General features: G+C 42.1%; 1 protein-coding gene across 2 annotated transcripts; it reads right to left on the reverse strand.

The window, feature by feature from the left end:
- Nucleotides 1-2,800: 2,800 nt before the first annotated feature.
- LOC146763126 (ATP synthase F(1) complex subunit alpha, mitochondrial-like) lies at nt 2,801-9,806 on the reverse strand. Of its 2 annotated transcripts, none has more exons than XM_085571294.1 (12): nt 9,652-9,806; nt 8,528-8,606; nt 7,297-7,466; nt 6,348-6,521; nt 6,102-6,268; nt 5,809-5,957; nt 5,013-5,164; nt 4,658-4,882; nt 4,442-4,549; nt 3,762-3,906; nt 3,386-3,536; nt 2,801-3,006 (listed from the first exon to the last, which is right to left on the reverse strand). In XM_085571294.1, exons 1-12 carry the CDS (start codon nt 9,709-9,711, stop codon nt 2,925-2,927), a joined length of 1,662 nt encoding a protein of 553 aa, XP_085427420.1. In that variant the 5' UTR covers nt 9,712-9,806; the 3' UTR covers nt 2,801-2,924. The 2 variants fall into 2 exon arrangements, with proteins under 2 accessions (XP_085427420.1, XP_085427421.1); XM_085571295.1 differs by lacking the exon at nt 9,652-9,806 and adding an exon at nt 9,334-9,587.
- Between the last annotated feature and the right edge of the window lie 6,065 nt (nt 9,807-15,871).

The following is a 15,871-nucleotide window of genomic DNA, read 5'->3' on the forward strand; positions in this document are numbered from 1 at the left end:
GAGAGAAACACCCACCGCGGAGACACTGCCTCCACCGCCGCCTGCCGCCGCCCTGGCCGCGTCAGAGCCGGCGGCCCCACTGGCCGCGTCAGAGCGTGCCTCGGAGTCGGTGGCCACACCTCCTGCAGCAACAGAGGCGCCTCTGGGCCCCCGCGCCGGCCCGGAGCCTGTTCCCAGTGAGAGCTGTGATGCTGGAGAAGACCCCCAGCCCGCCCCGCCGCTCGCGGAGCCCGGTCCGCCGCCTTCGGAAAACAGCCCCCCTGTGCCGCTGCCAGCATCGGCCGTGACGCCCGCCCTGCTGCCTCCAGTCAGCTCGGCGTCCCCTCCCAGCCTGTTCCCTGGTGCTGGCGCTGCCCCGCAGCTCTTCGCGGCTGCCGCGAAAGTGAAAGTTATTAAGTTTAGTACTTTTCTGGGGAACAGCGTTTTTCTTGGTCCTACTCTCGCTTGGGTGGGGGATTCTCGCCGGGACTCGGAGCTCCTCGCCCTTCCCGCTCGCATTTGGGGGACGGGGGGGGATGAGTTCTGAGAATACTGCCACTGGTCTCGTGGCCGGAGGAGATGGGGGTGCTGGTGGAGCTGCGTGCCAGCCCAACCGTGCCGGAAATCCTGAGAATCAACAATTCTATGGGGAAAACACCTTCCCTGCCGAGCCCTGGGGCAGTTCTTGTGTCATGCTCTCGTTTGAGGGGCGGGCTGTGAAGATGAAGGCCCTGCCTCGCCGGTCAGGCTTGAGTTCCTTGGCCCGGGCCCCAGAGCCCCTAGGGCCTGGGCCCCCACCTCACCTGTCACCGGGTCTGGACTCCTTGGTCCAGCCCCCTGGCCCTGGACCCCCGTGTCCCCCCACAGCCGGGTTTGGGGTCTGTGTTCTGCCCACATGGACTGGGGCCACCTGCTTGCTGGGCATTCTGATTCCAAGTTTTGGAAAAAAAAAAAAAATCATTGAAGTTAGATTTAAGATTAGTTAAAGAGAGATGGTTGAAAAAAATAAGAAACAAGAAAGAAAGTGGTTGATTTCAGAGCTTTGGCCATGGCATTTCAGAGATTTTTTGAGGTTTTGAATTTGATGATTTTTTTTTTGCACGGGAAAGGTGTTTTGGTGTTTGATAATTATATGATGTCACATTTGGTGGTTTGTTTGTTTTTCTTATGCATTTGTTCATTGTTGTTTGGACTTACTTCAGTTATTCTGTTTCAGGATTGAGAAGGATTTTTTAAAGATGTCAAGATTAACATCTCCAGTCAATGGACGCCTTCTCCTGAGACTCAGCTTTTTGGACTTTGAACCTTTGGCATTCTTTTCATTGTTGTTTGGGTTTTTACATTATACGTTTTCCTTTAGAGATTTGATAGATGTTTTTGCAGGTAAAGGATTTCTTTGAACATTCCACATCAGCATTTGATTTGGCTTCTGAATTGATAACTAGCAAATTGATAAGGGAACCTCTTGAGATGTTTGGTTTTTTTTTTTTCTTTTTTTGCAAGGGCCCTGCAGAAGAATTGCAAATGCAGTTTTTTATTTTATTTTTTTTATTTATACGGAAAGGGTGATATGTGGCAAGCACAATTCTCTCACTCTCAGGATTTTTCATAGAGGTGCACAGAGAGAAATGAAAGAGAAAACAATTTATATTTCTGCTCCTTGTTTTTCCTATGTGGAATGTGTTTGGAGAATTGTTTACCTGGAGTGAGTGCTTGATTGGATTATGGTGAGGATTGTTTGAGCCTGATGGCCAATCCAATCCACCTGTGTCTGGACTGGAGCGAGAGAGGGTCACAAGTGGTGGGAGGGTTAGAGTCAGAGAAAGTAGTATGTAGTTTTAGTATCCTCCTTTTGTATAGCATATTAATGTATTTTAGCATAGTTATAATAAAGAAATAATTCAGCCTTTTGAATTGAGTCAGACATCATAATTTCTTCCCATTGGGTTTGCCTGCATTTACAATACCAGTACAACACAACAGATTGTTAGTCTGGAACTGTGTGAGACTGCTTCTAGCTGCTTGTAACATAGCAGGTTTGAACTGGGAAGCAAGATGCTCCTGTGAAGGAAATTAACTGGGACTGGGAACAGAGTGAACAGCCTCAAGAGCAGTCTTGATCACAGGTAACTACAGTACAAAAGCTCATCAAGGATTAAGGACCAAACTCCAGTGTACCAGGTGAAGTTGAATACACCACACAAAGTAGAGCAACTTTTAACTTTCCTACATCCCAGATAGGTCTAACACTGGAATCTAATGCCTCACATGGCATGCAGAAGTTGGGAAATTAAAGCAATGTTCTGGTACATAACCTCCCTCCCACTCACTAGCAATTGCTGGCAGTTTACTGACAGAATTAGTTAACTATAGTTGTCCTGAGACACAAGGACCTCAGTTCCGAGAGAACTCATCTTGCAAAAGCCAGGCCCCAGGATAGGTTTGACAGCAATTCTAAGAAATACTCTCCAACAGTATCAGGCTGTTAGAGATTCCTATGAGGTCCAACTAGTTACCACCCATGACAAGACAACATAAACTGTTTCCCCAGCTGAATGCCATTCTCAGAGATGAGCTGCCTGGCAAAAAGCATGAAAACTGCAAGAGCAACCCTCAACTCTGTCACAATGAGAACTGTGGTCATAGCTCCAGAAACTAACTGCTACACCTCCTCGTTCATATAAGGGGTGTTTAATCCAGCTGGGGAGTTAAGATGCCCCCAATTTTTCAGAGTTCCTTTGAGTAAGCACATGTCACAGGGTGTCCTCCACAGTTTTAAAGGTGAAAGCAGCTAGCCAGAAGGCAATCAGAATATACAAGCCTTTTTACATAGGAAATTTTATTCTCATTGAGATCTGTACATTCAAGTTGCACATACTTTTAAATCTTTGACTGAACTGGAGCACTGGATCACAAGAGCCTGGTCTATTTGAACAATTTTATGTTTATGCCTCAAAAGTAGCCAGGAAACTTGTGACTATTTCCTTCAACTTAGCTTCTGTCTGGTCAGAGATCTTCCCTTCAGTCCTGTTGAAAGAGTTTAGTTAAACTTCCAAGACAGAAATAGCTAGATGGTCAATCCCTAAGACAAAGAAAAAGGCTTCACAGCAAACCTTCCCATTTCTAACAAAATTAGTAGATGAATTAAAACATTTCTGTTTGATGCATGAATTTGTACTACTAACATAAGACCCCTTCTCCATTTTAAGCATCAACTGGATTTCCTAAGAACTAAAGTCATGAAGGTGTGCTCTGGACAACTGGAAGGCTGATTTAATTTCCAGTTCTGGTACAGGCAGCTTAAGGCCTGATGTTCTGGGATACACTAAATTAACAGTTCAGGGACCATTATCTGCACTCCAGCCATCAAATGAATATCCTTGGGATGAAGCAGGATAAATCATACCTGATTGTGGATAGGAGAGCCTGGTGCTGGCTCAGTACATGAGCTAGGAAAGCACTCTCAAATTTAGTAATTTTGCTGGGCTCCAGCTTGTCCAAGTGACCTCTTACACCAGCATAGATGACTGCAACCTGTTCCTCGATAGCCATGGGAACTGCAGAAAAGAGAGTATGCATGCCATCAGTAACTCTCACATCAGGACACACCAGTACTATTCAGTCCTTCTTTGAAGATCAACTGCATATATACAACATGGTTCAAGCAAGTTTGCATTTACCATGTGCACAGAATGGACATGGTAAATGCTGCCACAAAGCCCAATCTTGTTAGCACAAGAGACTAATGTGAAATGCAGGCTTTTTAAGTTCAAGACGCTTACCATACTGTCCTTGTTTGAGAAGTTCTGTCAGACGTACACCACGGTTCAGCAGCTGTTGTGTAGCAGCATCCAAATCAGAGCCAAACTGGGCAAAGGCAGCTACTTCACGATACTGAGCCAATTCCAGCTTCATGGTACCTGCCACCTGCAACACAAGATACAGATGAGACTGAGTTTGATCACCTTTTAAAGGTATCTAGGAGTTTGCAGGTTATCTTCAGATGACAGTTGTCACAAGTCAGCTTTACTTTCTATACCAGAAAAGTGAATCCCAAGATTCTGACAGATGATTATTTGCATTTCTAAATATCCCACTTTTTAATATAAGTATGCCTTCCTAAAACAGTGACCATTGATATTAAAACCTCTAATTCCAGATATGGACTAAAAGCAAAGGGTTAAGAGAGCATTTTCTATTTCTAGTTAGATCAGTACCCAGCTCAGCATACAGAAACATAATCCGACATCTTTATGCAGATACTATTTTCCTTTCTCCCCCACCTCACTCAACAAGTAATGGAAATATCAGAGATCCCCAAAGTTTGTTCTTTTATAGTTTCATAACACTAAGGAATCCAAAGCTTTATTCCCTCTCTAGTCCCAGCTCTTTAGAGTGAAATGGGTTGGAAGGCCTACACACTACTCATCTCTAGCAAGAGAAGCAGTAGTTTCATGCTTACCTGCTTCATAGCCCTGGTCTGAGCAGCAGAACCTACACGGGACACAGACAGTCCAACATTGATGGCTGGACGGATACCTTTGTAGAACAACTCAGTTTCCAAGAAAATCTGTAAGAGAGAGAATTGTTTTATTATCTTGGTCAGAAGCTTGGAAGCCTCCTCAGATACTTGACAGTAAATAACAAAGATGTACACTGGGATGTGAAGAAGTCCTACCTGTCCATCAGTGATGGAGATGACATTGGTTGGAATATAAGCAGACACATCACCAGCCTGAGTTTCAATGACAGGCAAGGCAGTCAGAGAGCCACCTCCAAAGGAGTCATTCATTTTGGCTGCTCTTTCCAGCAGTCGAGAGTGCAGGTAGAACACATCACCTGGGTAGGCTTCACGGCCAGGTGGACGACGCAGCAGCAGAGACATCTGACGATAGGCAACAGCCTGCATGGTATAAAGAAAGCTTTCAGACCTCAGAAGCTCATTTAACATTTTGGATTTCTAAACTTGAGGTGATCTTACAGCTACAAACACCAATGTTAGACTATGAGGCCTATAAACACTGTTTCCTAACCTGCTTGGACAAGTCATCATAGATGATTAACGCATGTTTTCCATTGTCTCTGAAATATTCACCCATGGAGCAGCCTGAATAGGGAGCCAGATACTGAAGGGGTGCTGCATCAGATGCTGTGGCAGACACCACAATAGTGTACTTCATGGCATCTGGAAAGAATTGGAGAAACACACCACTGAGTATATTACCTCACCATGCCTGTAATCAGCAAATACAGCAAACATGTGAAGTACTAAGTTGCTAAAGCAAGCCCAGGCAGCATCACTACATTGTTACAGGAAAGCCCACTGTACTAGATTAACATGTTTGTTGCCCTGTTACATATGCAGCCTTGGTCAACTGTTCCTGAAAAGATGCTATAATTTAATCCCTTATGTTTGAGTAGTCAAGTCTCTCCACTTAAATTTTTAACTGTCATTCACACTTACATGCATATGAAACACATCAAGTCCATATAAATACTTGTAGGCCATAGCTTGTCACCAGGCCTGCCAAGAGGAACCTCTCAACTCTGCTAGGAAAAAAAAAAAAAAGTAGGCTGACTTTTCCAGAAGAATTTCAGCAGTTTTGGGACCTCAAAATAGTCTTCTAATGCGAGGTAGCAAAAATAAGGGGCTGTTTTCCCCCCAGATACCTAGAAAGACTTTTTGTCCACAAAAGTAGTTCATTCATTTAATCAAAAAAGGAATTCTGTCTATACTTGGAGCTAGGAGAGGTCACAGCAGTATTCAGCATTATAATGAGAACAGGATGTCACTAGTTACCAGGCTCAACCACCTTCAAAAATCTGTACCTGCATCAGTGAGCCTCTTCACCAGCTGAGCCACAGTAGATCTCTTCTGGCCAATTGCAACATAGATACAGTACAACTTCTTCTTCTCATCTGTCCCATCATTAAAACGTTTCTGGTTGATTATTGTGTCAATTGCAATTGAAGTTTTCCTGGGTAATACAGAGGTTGATAAATTAAGATGCCTGCAGTTCTCCCAACCCCTACACAACTTTGTGTTCAGTTCTGTACATTGGTGCACACTGCATTCAAGTCTCTCTTAAAGGAAACTTTATTGGCTTGGGCATTTAACTTACCCGGTCTGCCTGTCACCAATTATCAGTTCACGCTGACCACGACCAATTGGCACCAAGCTGTCTACAGCCTTAATCCCAGTCTGCATAGGTTCACGCACAGAGATTCTGGGAATGATCCCAGGGGCCTTTAAGCCAACTCTCCTACGCATCTTAGATGCAATAGAACCCTTAAAAAGATGAAAGAAACTGTTGCAGTCCGTATCACATAAATACAAGCAGAGGTAGTAAGCACCTAGTTACACTTACCTTCCCATCAATTGGATTACCCAGGGCATCTACAACACGGCCCAGCAGCTCTTCCCCAACTGGAACATCCACAATGGCACCAGTCCTCTTCACAACATCCCCCTCCTTGATCAGTCTGTCATTACCAAACACAACAACACCAACGTTGTCGGGCTCCAAATTCAAGGACATACCCTAGGACAAAGGTCACATTATCCTGAGAAAACCCACACCAACATCTACAAAAACTGTCACAGTTTAATATCAATGTGATCATTCCACAGTGTAGAGTATGCCATGTAATCTACCTCAATCTTATTTGTAACAATAGTCAATGTTCTGCTTTTACGAACAATGCATCTATTTCCATATTGGTTAGAGAACCTGCCTGCCTAACCCCTCAATTTACCACATAATTATACTGCAGCAGTCTAGCATTGTCATTTATCTCTCTAAAAAGAACAGAAAGGATAAGCAGGATTCAAATACAACATTTATATCTTGCCTAGGAATTGTATGAGGGAAAAATGCTATCTTATTTCTCTGGCCAAAGCGAGATAGGTTATTAAAAATATTATAAGAGCTGTTGCAGTACTCTCAGAACAGTCAGACAGCTTTTTTTATTCTAATATAAGACAAGGCTGTTATTCAACAGTAAACAAAAAAAGCCAGAATGAAACCAAAGAAAACAAATTCCAATAGCAGATTAGTTCTTCTACTTCCTAGATGAAGACACACAAAATTTAAATGTTAGCCAAAAACCAGACACTGAAAGCAAAGTGTTATGAATTCAAAGAATATTTTCTTTCTGTAGCATTACATTAATTAGTTGCTACTTATTAAAGTTGAAATGAAGTTTGCAAGAGGCTCATACAGGTACCTCCAAGAACAGTCTCATTCTCCTTTAAAAGTCTTTATTTTTAAAAAAATATATTTCTAGGCTAAACAAACTGCTTTAGTGAAAGCTTACCTTCAGTCCAGAAGAGAATTCAACCATTTCTTCTGCTTGGACATTTCTTAGGCCATACACACGGGCAATACCATCACCAATTGAGAGCACACGGCCAGTTTCCTCAAGTTCAGCAGAGGTGTCAGCTCCCAAAATACGTTCCTCAAGAATAGAGGATACCTCAGCAGTACCTGGAAAGAGACATTTCACACCTGACTTAGCACATTAAGGCAAGATATGAATTCAGTAAGCTTGTCTTGAATTCACAGGCCAAGGTGCCCTCTCTGATATGCCATGAGATCTAGCAAGCAACATGCTAGATACATAAGATAAATAACAGCTTCTGTATTCCTTGCTAAGAAAAGCAGTTTCACCACATCATTACACGACAGCTTCAATTAAAACATTGATGACTGTTTAGTTACCAGTTTCCTTCATGATGTCTTACACTATTAACAATCTCTCCCTCTAGAAAGAAATTAAATAATTAGGCTAAGAAAAGACATTCTCACTCCACTTGCAGAGGTTACTTAAAGTGGAGGCATCAAAATACCCTGTGATTTGTAATCCAAGATCCAAATATATTTAAAGGAACTTGATACATTTAAGAAGCAACTTGTTCAATATAAGCTGTAAAAATGTATTCTCCATATTCCTCAAACTTGTTTGGCAGTGTACCTCCAACAACCCCTTATTTCCCCAGTCAGGAAACAGTAAATAAAATTGTGACATTTTTATTTCCTAATATATTTAATAACCCCAAACCACTTTGAAAATTGTATATGAACCACTATCAAAAACACAGCTATGCAAGGGCACTGTTTTCTCTAAACACCAAAATGCTGGCAGCAAAAAGTTATGCTAAAGGACAAAACACTGGCAGGCCTGGGAGTCATCTGTTCCTTCATACTGTTACAAACAAGACAGAAAACTAGAACTTGAGGCTTTTTGTTTTTCCAAATAATTCTGCAAGAGTTCTGAATATAAGAATAAGATAATTCTGAATGGAATCCTCACAAAGCAAGTAAACTGTGTAAACTGACACGTGACCACTCCTTGGTTTGGGCATAATCTGAATAGCTATTAAATTCTGCTGGATGCAACTGTGCAGAAGTTCAGTTAAATACTGTCAGTACATAAATGTCCTCAAGCATTCTGTCAACTGATAGACACACCATATTCAAATTCCCTTCTGTCTGACAGAGCAAGTTCTTAAAACACACTGTTATATTAAGACCTTCCTCAGACTCACCAGTTTTCTGAAAGCATGTTTTGAAGGCATGGAGGTTTCTTGTGACAACAAACACTGCACCCAGGGTGTTTCTGGAAATCTAAAACAAGTAATTGCTTCAGTAACAGTAAAATTTCCTCACTCATTAAAAAAAAAAGTTGAGAGACAATACTGTGACATTTTTGATCATGAGTTTATAAATGTTATGTTTCTCAGTTTTGAGTTTAGCTCCACAGCACTCCAATCACAAGTTTTAGTTATGGAACCAAGTCCAGCACTACTAAGCAAGGCCGACTGGTAAAAGAGATTGCTCTAAATTATTCACTGCATTTTTCTGCATTGCACTGCTGTCACCAACACAGTACCACAGCAGATCCCAAAGCAACACCTCCTCTCCCTTGCCAACTGTGTGCTGAACACCCAGTGCCTGGGGCAGAAAGAAATCACCACAACCCTCATTGTTCTCCACAAGAGAGAAATAATATTGTGTCTTCTAAGGGTTGGCCTTCCTAAAAAAAAAAATATCTGCAAAATTTCTGGTATGGCTAGAACATAGACGAGAGCAAAAATAACGATAAAAGAAATCTGATAATGAATGCAATAAAATGTTATAATCTTATGTCCTAAGTAAAGCTCCCAGTGCAGCTCCAGGCACCGTTAATGCTATTTCTCTGAACGCCTGGGCAGGCGTCTCCTCCGTTCACCTTCACAAGGGACACCAGCGGGAACAGGTCGGGACAGATCTTCACACCCTCGCTCTTCCCCACCAACACTGGGAGGAAAAAAAAACCACTATCTGGCAAAGTTTTGCAGCGCAAATCCCTCACCTTGATTGGGATCGGGCAGCTTTCAGACATTAACTTGAAACCCAACAGCATCAAGCGACATCACCGGGGAAGGACAGGCCGTCCCCTAGATTCCCCCTCCCCCCCCCCCGCCTCCACCTCCGAAGTACGGGCACCCTTGCTCTCTCAGCAGTAGGTCTGGCCCCGCTGACACCCAGCGCTAAGGTGAGCCCCCCATCCCAAACTCTCGAGAGCGGGAGGCCGCAGCCTCTCAATGCCACCGCGGTCCCCAAGATGGCGGCGGCGGCCGCCTCCCACCCACCACCTTCCCTCACTGTAGGGAGGGGAGAACACGCTCACCAGGCCGGCCTGCCAAGGCAGGGAGCGGGCAAGGGAGTCAGCCACGCGGGCGGAGAACATGACGATAGCAACGACGAGTCTTTCAGAGAAGACTGAAGCAGGCAGAAAAGATGACAAACCGACACCACCTCCCCAAAATGGCGGCAGCTCGCTCCGCCTCTTATTACGACGGAGGCGGGGCGAGGTCGGGAATTGCTTCCCCCGCCGGTCTTCTCAAGCGTCCGGGCGCCTTTTACCTCTCGCGCCTCTGAGCGATGGGGGAATAGATGCATACTTTTATATATATGTGCCCTTGAAATGGCCCTCGGCGGGCGGAAAAGGCGGAGAGTGGCGGCGGGGCGGGGCTAGACTAGACAAGATTGGACTAGACTGGGGACATGAGAACCTAAGAAAGGCGGGGGTCGTAGTGAGGTGCACGAAGTTGGGATGTGTGTATTATGGTACAGAAGCATTGGCATAGGGCAGGAATGTGAGGGGCTGTGAGGCAGAGGGCGGTGGTATGGGGCAGGGAGTAGTTGGGGGAGTGACCTCACCACCACTTTCTGGGAGCTGTGAGTGCCTGCACTCCTGACCGCCCGTCTCAATGTAGCAGCTGGTAGTAGAAAAAAAGTGTGGTAGAGAAGTGCTGACATCTCGCCTGTGCTCTGGAAATGAGTAAAAGGAATATGATGTGCAGCATATTTTTGGTTTTCTTACTTGTGAAAGACGCCAACCACTTGTTTTAAAATTTTAAAAGTTTAATAGTAATAAAATGGTTATAAAAATAGAGTAATAAGAATTTGGATAATCAGAGTTAGGACAATAAAGGACAATAAAAAGCAAAGAAATACGGACTGTCCGGGTGCCTTCCTAGGGCACCGTAGCCTTGAAAGCACACATGCTAACAAAGGATTAACCCTTAAAAGCAGTAGCCTGTTGCATATTCATATATCTCATAGATGACGCATAAATTCTTTTCAAACAAAGGGTGTTCTCTGGTTATTGTCAACTTCTTCCCTTTAATCCTGGTGGCTCCTTAAACACGGACAGGAGGTGGAAGAATGTCTTTTCCGATAAGGAGGCAGTAATTCTTAGGTGTCTTGTTGCTGTTATCTCTGTGCAAAGAATTTCTTGATTATCTCATCCCTTTCTTGAGCTACTTAAAAAAAATCTTACATTGCATAGTTTCTATTTTAACATTATGTTATAACCTAAAACTATATTTAACACACTACTTAAAAAGGACGAATACAGTACTCCAAAATAACTTTCCAACATAACACATATAGTATTCAATTTAATATTTGCAAAGAGCCAATCATTTAATATGCATTTTTCACACCTTCAAGGAGGGCTTGTTTTACTAAACCTTCCTGATCCCCAATTTGGCATTGAACAACCTCCAAACAGCCATGTGTTAAGACACTTCCCTGCCCTTCATACAGAAACTGCATTTAAACTCCTGTCCTACAGCACCAAGGCTTCATCATCCCACATTCCAACATTCCAGAGTCTGACTACCATCTCTCTCCCTTCTTCAACTTCTCTCTTCCTTCCCTATCTTTTCCTCTTTTTCTCGGATTCAACACACCTCAAACCACACAAGATGTACACACAACTAGTTTATTTCCAAAAGTAAGCTTACGACTTTCTTCTACCAGGATTGCAGTAGCTGCTATAGGTTGAATACATATTGTCCAGCCATGGCTCTCTGGGTCTAACATTTTTGATTAATAAGCTACTGGTCTCTGTACTTCTCCCTACTCCTGAACTAGAACTCCATGAGCTACCCCATTTTCTACATTTGCATACAGATGAAGGGGTTTTTCTAGTGAGGGTAAGCTTAACGCTGGTATTGAGGCCAGTTTTAACTTCACTTCTTCTAATTTAACATCATCTTCGTTGGTCTACTTTATATCATCTGTAAGTCTCTTCCTAATAAGTTGCTACCTGCTCCAGGGACCAATAAGATATCCCCCATCCAAATTCTAGTTTTTCTTTTAATTACCACTTCTTTAATAACAGGAACTGTAAAATTATCTCCTTGCCCCTGTTACTTTTACAGTATCTTCGCTCACACTATAACCTTTTGGAATATTTCACAGGCAGGTTCTTTATGCCCCTATATCTACCACAAATTCTAATTTTTCTTCTTGAGGACCCACTTTTAAAGTTATCACAGGCTCCAGATGGTATTTGTCCCCCTCAAAATATAGAGCTTATAACTTCTCTATTCTTCCTCTGTGCCCATCTCTCAGAAGATTTTCAGATCTTTTATCCGATCTGGGCAAGTTCTTCTATAATGTCCTTTTAACCCACAGTAAAACCAGACATTTCTAGAATGCTCCTGAGATTTGGTTTATACTGGGGTTCTGTTCTTTTCCTTTCCCCTGTCTCTACGACCTTCATGTCTAGGTGTAGTGCCTGGAGGTTTTAGATTCTTCTGGAAATTACTTTCTTGCATAGTGGTTACCAAATTTTTTGCTCTCACTTTAGCTTTTTCTTCATCTCTCTGGACATAAATCTTTTGAGCCTCCTTTAATAAATTATCTAGTGATCTTTTGTGCCAGTCTTCCATTTTTTATAGTTTTTTCCTAATATCTGGCCAGGCATTAGTGACAAAATAATTTCTTAACAGAGCTTGTCCCACCATAGTCTCAGGGTCTATTCTGGAATATTGTTTCATATTTCTCCTAAGTCTGTCTGACCATTCATTTGGAGTTTCTTCTTTCCCCTGCTGTCCCTTAAAAGCCTTTTTAGCATTTTGCCTTCGGGGTGCTGCCTCTTTTATTCCCTTGATTATCAAATTACAATAATTGTTAAAAATGCCAATGACTCATTTTTAGAAATTTTAAAAGTTTAATAATAAAAAAAATGGTTATAAAAATAGTAATACAATTAGAATAATAAAAACTTAGAGTTGGGACAATTACAAGACAATAAAAAAAAAAGAATTATGGACATCCAGATGCTCTTGGGCACTTAAGCCCTGGCAAGCATGCCTTGTGAAGAAATGAATCGCCCTTAAAACAATACACTGTTGCATATTCATATATACTTCATGGTTATGCATACATTCTATTTAAAACAAGACACTCTGTCTGTTGTATGTCAACTGTTTCCTTTAATCCCCACAGGCATCTTCAAGTCTGAACAAGGCCTGAAGAAATTAGCTTCTTCTGATAAGAAAATAATAAATTCCTCTTCTCTGGAAGATTTAGGTGTTCTGTGACTGTTATCTCGAAGTGAGTATCTCATTCCTTTAAAAAAAACCACCATATACATAGTTTCTATTTTAACTACTAAAGCTTAATTTGAACTACAAAACTACATTTATGATACTATTAGAATGTTAATACAGCACAACTAATCAATATAACACAATACATATAGTAAATATCTGCGTAGAGCCATATAATATGCATTTTTCATAATTCTCCCTCTTTGTAATTAATTTGGCTCAAGAAATTGTCATTGTTTTCTAGCCTTTATTCTTGGCTCGTTTTCTTCACAAATCAATCTTGCTTCTTGAAAGGGGTTTTCTATATTATTTTGTTTCTTTAATACCATAATCCTTTGCACCATTTTTGTTGTATCTAACTTTTGATCCATGGTCACTAATTGCATGACTTGGACTACACTGGTGATGAGCCAAATGAAACAGGGGATCAAACAAGGAAGAAATATTAGACCAGCAGTAGTGCATAAAAGGAAGAAGCCTAACTTTTTCCCCCATTCTATTTCCAACAAGTTATCCCACCAGCTAGTATTTAGCATTGATTCCCACTTTTGAACTGGTACATGGGCTATTTTTCTAATATAATTGACTAATACCAAGACAGCATTCCCACTGTCATCTATTTTTAAACAGCAATCTGATGTATTGAATTTTCCACAAACACCCCCTTTTTCAGCTAATAGATAGTCCAAAGCCAACCTATTCTATTACACAGCTGCTCTTGTTTGGGTTTGTTGCCTTCATATTAATTCCATTGCCAGACCAGTTTTGTTCATTATTATCTCTACAGCGGCTTGGAGTTTTATAATAGGATTCAGCATATAAATTTGGGTTCGATATCCCCAACTCCCATCTTGTGCCCAGGTGGCTGGCTGTCTTGGTTTGACAAGACAGGAGTCTGTGAAGGAGGGCAAAAGCCTCCTGTGCAATGGAGAAGGTAAACCCCCTCCCTCCAAATTACTAGGATTTTTAAATTAAAAGGCTCTCAGGCAAAGATATGGGAATGGGAGTAACAATTCTTTACTAGGAGAAAACTAGATAACAATTTAAAAAGGCAAATGCAATCGGTACAAACAAAACTAGTGATAAAGTCTACAACCTGAGGATTTGGGGTGTTGGTAGCAGTCCGGTTGAAATGATAGCTGCTCCTCTTGCAGTGGCTGATGAATTGCAGCTGAAGTGGTGATCTTTAGAAGGGTATAGTTTTCTCTGAAGATCTGGTGGCAGTTGGGCCGGTCTTCCTCTGCGCCGAGGCTGCCTCTGAGCTCCGCCGCTGCTGCCTCACCGTGCTCCAGCCGCTTCTCTGGGAATCTCGCCGAAGGAGCTGCTTCTCTGGGAAATCCCGCAAAGAGAGAGCTGCTCTGTCTCCCCAAAAGGTACCCCTTTATCCAATAAAAGAGTTCTTGGCTTCCCCCTCTGGGTGGAGCATCTCACAATGGGATGGTGTTACGTTACCAGCCCTGCATTTAGTCAGTCAATGGCCCATTAACAAACCATTACCTCTTCGGAGCAAACCATTGTTCTTGGAAGAGATAACAAACCTGCCCAACCTCCAACAGATGGCAAATAGAATACAAGCTTATCTTACAAACCAGGACACTAGCCCATACATTTCCAATATATGTTCAGGGGGCCATTCCTTGTCTCCCCATTTTTTAAATCCTCCAATCAAGTCTCTTTTGTTTCTCTTTAGATCCTCATAAACCGGCATCCCTAAGTGATCCCCCTCAGGTCCTGGTAAAAGAAAAAATCCTGGCTGTATGACTCCCAGAGTATAACTCCCTTTCCATTGAGAGGGAAGTTTTGGGTATGTTCTTTTTCCACATATCCAGAATAAGCCATCTGGAGCTTTCCAATAGTCAGATTTTTGCTGATCTATATTCTCCCAAAATTTGGAAATTTCTGGGATGCCAATGTAAGGATTTTTGCTGGTACCATTACATTGAAAAAGTCTGATTTTATTATTATACTTACAATTTCCTTTCTTTACTTTTTCCTGGGTCCAGTACATGGTAGGTTCTTCTGGGATCCACCATACAGAAGTTCCGTTACTAACCTTATCTCTTTTACAGGGAGTTTTTCCTACTTCATGAAGGAACTTCTTCCCATTGTGCCAGAGGCATTCTTCCCCTATGACTATTGAACTCAAAATCCACCCCTCTGGTCAGTTTGCTCCACTTATACTTGTCTGGTTCCACTTAAGGAGCTCAATTTGGCCTAAGCTGCTGCCTTTCCATGGCCATTCTTCTGACATCAAAGCCCCTCCACAGACCAAACAATTGGTTATGTTAAGTTCCTTACTTATTTTTCCCTCAACTCCACAAACTAATTTTTACCCATTCTTGAAATGTCTATTTCTTTGTCTAATTGCTGTTCAAGTTTTGTATACAAATCATCAAGTGAGATTGGCACAGGTTTAGGTGGTGGTGCTGACTTAGCCTTTTTATCAATTGCTCTTTTACCAAATATGGTGCTTTATTCCCAATAGTGTATGTGAAACAAATCCATCTCTCCCCTTTTGTCATTCACCTCCCATCCTGTTACCACTTATTTCTAGGTTCTCCGCAATCCAGTACTTTTGCCCATTGTGCATGCAATTGTCTAATTTGGATGGGTTATAACAGTGGCTGTTGACATGAATATGAGAAATAAAAAAGGAACCTCAGTGTCTTTCCATATACAGCTTTCAGTAATACCTGTAGTATGGCTTTGTTGATATTCCAAAAGGGAAAAGACAAAAAATGAGTGACAGAAACAGGAATGACAGGTCCAGTATGGCTTATACTCCCACCTCCAATGCCTATGGGGTTGCAACCCACAGCAGGTGTATTTGATCTTCTTGGTGGCAAATACAGAGGCCAATCTGGTCTCGCCCTCTATCCCCTTGTTATAAATTGAGGTGAATAATTTGATTCAGCCTTTTAAGATCAATTAATAATTTTATTAATTACAGCAAGCGATAGCAAGCAAAACAGCGCTGGGTTCAGCTGGGAGCCTGGCTCC

Source organism: Lonchura striata, chromosome W, assembly GCF_050655825.1.
Source record: "Lonchura striata isolate lonStrDom1 chromosome W, ASM5065582v1, whole genome shotgun sequence".
NCBI classification, from domain to species: domain Eukaryota; kingdom Metazoa; phylum Chordata; class Aves; order Passeriformes; family Estrildidae; genus Lonchura; species Lonchura striata.

What these genes read in the sequence shown, in the direction of transcription:
- LOC146763126 (XM_085571294.1), bottom strand. Translation starts at nt 9,711, where the DNA reads ATGTTCTCCGCCCGCGTGGCTGACTCCCTTGCCCGCTCCCTGCCTTGG. An exon ending in ATGATGACTTGTCCAAGCAG is followed by an intron (nt 4,883 to 5,012) that starts GTTAGGAAACAG and finishes TATACCATGCAG; the next exon opens with GCTGTTGCCTATCGTCAGAT. An exon ending in TCTCCATCACTGATGGACAG is followed by an intron (nt 4,550 to 4,657) that starts GTAGGACTTCTT and finishes TCTCTCTTACAG; the next exon opens with ATTTTCTTGGAAACTGAGTT.